Source organism: Micropterus dolomieu, linkage group LG03 (genome assembly GCF_021292245.1).
Source record: "Micropterus dolomieu isolate WLL.071019.BEF.003 ecotype Adirondacks linkage group LG03, ASM2129224v1, whole genome shotgun sequence".
Taxonomy (NCBI): domain Eukaryota; kingdom Metazoa; phylum Chordata; class Actinopteri; order Centrarchiformes; family Centrarchidae; genus Micropterus; species Micropterus dolomieu.
The window spans coordinates 35,243,282-35,248,385 of record NC_060152.1 but is presented as its reverse complement, the minus strand read 5'-3'; the positions used below and the strand labels follow the sequence as shown (position 1 = coordinate 35,248,385).

Below are 5,104 nucleotides of genomic sequence, written 5' to 3'. Positions count from 1 at the left end.
AGTGTGTATATCGTGTAGTGTAGTGTGTATATAGTGTTGTGTAGTGTGTATATCGTGTAGTGTAGTGTGTATATAGTGTAGTGTAGTGTGTATATAGTGTAGTGTAGTGTGTATATAGTGCAGTGTGTATATAGTGTAGTGTAGTGTGTATATAGTGTTGTGCAGTGTGTATATAGTGTAGTGTAGTGTGTATATAGTGTAGTGTAGTGTGTATATAGTGTTGTGTAGTGTGTATATAGTGTAGTGTAGTGTGTATATAGTGCAGTGTGTATATAGTGTAGTGCAGTGTGTATATAGTGTAGTGTAGTGTGTATATAGTGTTGTGCAGTGTGTATATAGTGTAGTGTAGTGTGTATATAGTGTAGTGTAGTGTGTATATAGTGTAGTGTAGTGTGTATATAGTGTAGTGTAGTGTGTATATAGTGTAGTGTGTATATAGTGTAGTGTAGTGTGTATATAGTGTTGTGTAGTGTGTATATAGTGTAGTGTAGTGTGTATATAGTGCAGTGTGTATATAGTGTAGTACAGTGTGTGCAGTTTCAGGTGGACTTGAGGTTGCAGAGGTCCTTGAGGAAGTTCTTAGGATCATGGAGAATGTGCTGTTGATCCTTGAATTGGTTCCAAAGGTTCTAATGGGGGTCCTCTGGTCCACGCACAGTAAACAGTGTGCATGTAGGTTGAAGCAGCAGGTACAGGTGTTCTCAAGGACGCTTTGACATCACTGTGGTTGGTTACAGGATGTTTTTTGTTGATGCTGACAAGCCGCTTCATTGTTCAGACAAAAACATACCTGTCCTGAATTAACCAATCAGGTTACTGCATTCAGACGTCCTCCCTGATGTTTTACATCAGGATCCAATAAGCTGAAGTCTTTGGCATGTTTGGACTTCAATATGAGTTATTGGTACAAACTTATCCACAGCAGTTATTGATCTGATATCAATAAATGGACACATGGAGACATCTGAGTGACATGTTTCTGACCTGTCTCTCTCTCCCCACCTGTCTCTCTCTCAGCCTGTAATGTCACCATCCACAACCGCTGCAGAGACAGTCTGGCCAGCTGTGCCAAGATGAAACAGAAGGTAAGACCTGTCTGTCTCTCTGTCTGCACTGACTACCTGTCTCACCACCTGTCTGTCTCTCTGTCTGCACTGACTACCTGTCTCACCACCTGTCTGTCTCTCTGTCTGCACTGACCACCTGTCTCTCCACCTGTCTCACCACCTGTCTGTCTCTCTGTCTGCACTGACCACCTGTCTCTCCGCCTGTCTCACCACCTGTCTGTATCTCTGTCTGCACTGACCACCTGTCTCTCCGCCTGTCTCACCACCTGTCTGTATCTCTGTCTGCACTGACCACCTGTCTCTCCACCTGTCTCACCACCTGTCTGTCTCTCTGTCTGCACTGACCACCTGTCTCACCACCTGTCTGTATCTCTGTCTGCACTGACCACCTGTCTCTCCACCTGTCTGCCTCTCTGTCTGCACTGACCACCTGTCTGTATCTCTGTCTGCACTGACTACCTGTCTCTCCACCTGTCTCACCACCTGTCTGTCTCTCTGTCTGCACTGACCACCTGTCTCTCCACCTGTCTGTATCTCTGTCTGCACTGACCACCTGTCTCTCCGCCTGTCTCACCACCTGTCTGTCTCTCTGTCTGCACTGACCACCTGTCTCTCCACCTGTCTCACCACCTGTCTGTCTCTCTGTCTGCACTGACCACCTGTCTCACCACCTGTCTGTATCTCTGTCTGCACTGACCACCTGTCTCTCCACCTGTCTCACCACCTGTCTGTCTCTCTGTCTGCACTGACCACCTGTCTGTATCTCTGTCTGCACTGACCACCTGTCTCACCACCTGTCTGTCTCTCTGTCTGCACTGACCACCTGTCTCTCCACCTGTCTGCCTCTCTGTCTGCACTGACCACCTGTCTCTCCGCCTGTCTCACCACCTGTCTGTCTCTCTGTCTGCACTGACCACCTGTCTCTCCACCTGTCTCACCACCTGTCTGTCTCTCTGTCTGCACTGACCACCTGTCTCTCCACCTGTCTCACCACCTGTCTGTCTCTCTGTCTGCACTGACCACCTGTCTCTCCACCTGTCTCACCACCTGTCTGTCTCTCTAACAGCAACAGAAGCTGGCGTTGGTGAGAAACAGTTCAGCTCTGCAGAATGTCGCCATGCGCACCAAAAGTGAGTCAACCTATCTATCTCTCTGTCTGTATATCACAATGAACGACCCCATCCAGCTGAATTTTGGGAAATGTAGGATCCAGTGTTTTTGTGCAAAAAGTTGTAATCGGTGACTTTATTTTTTCATCTGTTTCTCTTCAGCTCCGATGATGAAGGAGCGTCCCAGCTCGGCCATCTACCCCTCAGACAGTCTTCGTCAGTCGCTGCTCGGGTCCAGGCGGGTTCGCTCCGGCCTCTCGCTCGCCAAGAGCGTCTCCACCAATAACATTGCAGGGTAAGACTGAGCAGCCGCCTGATTGGTTGTTAAATGTAAAAGCTGAATGACTGAGCTTGTTGTCGTCTTTAGATCCTTCAGTGACGTTCAGATTTTCTGAAATAAATAACGTTGTAACGCAGCTCAGGAACCGTTTCAGCTGTTTTTACAACAAACTGCTTTTTTAAGAAACAAATATTGAATGATCACCTGTCTCTCTCTCCTCACCTGTCTCTCTCCCCACCTGTCTGTCTCTCTCTTCTCACCTGTCTCTCTCCCCACCTGTCTGTCTTTCTCTCTCCTCAGTGTGAGCGAGGACTCTGTGGGTCTCAGGAGGATCCTGTCTCAGTCCACTGAGTCTCTGAACTTCAGGAGTCGGACTCTGTCCATGGAGTCTCTGACTGACGACGGTGTGTTCGTCGTCTCTTCACGGCGTCTCCTTTTATTATCAGTTCTAGTTCTTAGCAGCAGGTTCTGGATCGGTGAAGGAGAATTGTTATCGGTAACATAACCCCAGTGGTGTGTGTTGTGCTGCAGGTGAGTGGTGGTGGAGCCCCCTGCTGGAGGAGCTGCAGGCAGAGGGCAGCTGTGTTCAGGCCGACAGCTGGAGTCTCGTGGTGGAACCAAACTTCCTGCAGACGCTTCATAAAGACCTCATCAAACAGCAGGATGTTATCTACGGTAAAGAAATACATATTCAGTGTTTCCCTTTAGATACTGAGCAAAGATCAGCAGCTTTTCATCTGATAAATCTGATCAGATATTCACTCTGTGATCACTGTTAGTTTAAAGTCACCAACAGTTTAATGCTAAACAGTTTGCTCATGACTCATAGCTGGATCCTGAGTTTGGTAATGGGCCTACTCTGCATCATCTGAGCTACAACAAGCCCGAGCGGTGGACGGGTCGACAGCCGGCTGTTAATGTTAACGTCAAATACAAGAAGACACACGTGTGTGTATTACACCATCCGTGGCGTTAAAAAGTCATGTTATACATAACCTGCATGACTGTGAGGGCTGCTACTCGGGTCAGAAAGATAAAACATTACGTAAACTGGTAAATGATTTAGATGATTTATTTGGCTGCTAAAACCAAAACAGGAAGTGTTAGGAATCGTAGTAATTAACATTTCTCACCTCGACCTTCTTCAGGTCTGGATCAGTTTTCTGTTCTGGTCTCAACACGTCTGTACAGATTACTGGGCAGGCACCAATCAGAGGCAGAGTTTTTCTGACATCATTGCATATAAATGTGGTGATATCATAAAAACGTATATGTATATATATGCATCATTATGTTCATCTATTCACATACACTAGATACAGACACAATGGAAACGAGTCGACTGCTGGAGGTGTCTGACGACTTTAAAGCTCCAACATCCACACTGTGCTGTCCATGTGGGCGTCTGTCCTCATGGAGACATCTTTGGGTTTCTGTTACCAATCTCATCAGGATAAACCAGTTTCTTGTGTCTCTGGTTCTCAGAGTTGATCCAGACGGAGTTCCACCACGTGCGGACGTTGCGGATCATGGAGGGGGTGTACCGGAGGGGGATGCTGGAGGAGGTGATGCTGGAGGCGGGCGTGGTTCACACCATCTTCCCCTGCCTGGACCAGCTGCTGGAGTGGCACTCCAGCTTCCTGTCGGAGCTGCTGAACCGGAGGAAGGAGGGGCTGATGGAGGGCAGCGCCACCAACTTCACCGTCCACAGGATTGGAGAGCTGCTGCTCAGACAGGTACGGCACATGTGATCTCAGTGTGGATCACTGAGTGACCACATCATACAGGACCAGGTTTCGTGATGGTCGGGATTCAAACTCAACAGGATTTCTGAAAACAGCTGTTTGAACTGAGAAATCCAGAAGTTTAAAGAGTGACTTCAGACTCGTTTACATGCAATGAGACACAGTTTATCTACAGTATCTCACAAAAGTGAGTCCACTCCTCACATTTCTATAAATATCTGATTCTATCTTTTCGTGTGACAACGCTGAAGAAATGACTCTTTGCTCCAGTGTAAAGTAGTGAGTGTGCAGCTTGTATAACAGTGTAAATCTGCTGTCCCGTCAAAATAACATAGCCGTTAATGTCTAAAACGCTGGCAACAAAAGTGAGAACACCCCTCAGTGAAAATGTCCACTTTGGGCCCAATCAGCCATTTTCCCTCCCCAGTGTCATGTAACCCGTTAGTGTTACAGGGTCTCAGGTGTGAATGGGGAGCAGGTTAAATTTGGTGATGTCACTCTCACACTCCCTCATAACGCTCACTGGAAGTTCAACATGGCACCTCATGGCAAAGAACTTTCTGAGGATCTGAAACAAAGAACGGTTGCTCTACATAAAGATGGCCGAGGCTGTAAGAAGACCGCCAAGACCCTGAAACTGAGCTGCAGCACGGTGGCCGAGACCATACAGCGGTTCACCAGGACAGGTTCCACTCAGAACAGGCCTCGCCATGGTCGACCAAAGCAGCTGAGTGCACGTGCTCAGCGTCACATCCAGAGGTTGTCTTTGGGAAACAGACGTCTGAGTGCTGCCAGCACTGCTGCAGAGGTTGAAGGGGTGGGGGGGTCAGCCTGTCAGGGCTCAGCCCATACGCCGCACACTGCATCAAACTGGTCTGCATGGCTGTCGACCCAGAAGGAAGC

The 5,104-nt window shown here is 48.0% G+C and overlaps 1 protein-coding gene across 2 annotated transcripts in view; it reads left to right on the top strand.

Annotated features, from left to right (window-relative positions):
• arhgef2 (rho/rac guanine nucleotide exchange factor (GEF) 2) overlaps positions 1 to 5,104 on the top strand; it is a 33,170-nt gene that overhangs the window by 11,408 nt on the left and 16,658 nt on the right. For both annotated transcript variants that reach the window (XM_046044924.1, XM_046044925.1), the window contains exons 3-8: positions 1,018 to 1,085; positions 2,134 to 2,197; positions 2,339 to 2,471; positions 2,757 to 2,860; positions 2,988 to 3,131; positions 3,942 to 4,192. In XM_046044924.1, coding sequence (XP_045900880.1) covers positions 1,018 to 1,085; positions 2,134 to 2,197; positions 2,339 to 2,471; positions 2,757 to 2,860; positions 2,988 to 3,131; positions 3,942 to 4,192 — 764 coding nt within the window. The remainder of the gene's footprint in view (positions 1 to 1,017; positions 1,086 to 2,133; positions 2,198 to 2,338; positions 2,472 to 2,756; positions 2,861 to 2,987; positions 3,132 to 3,941; positions 4,193 to 5,104) is intronic.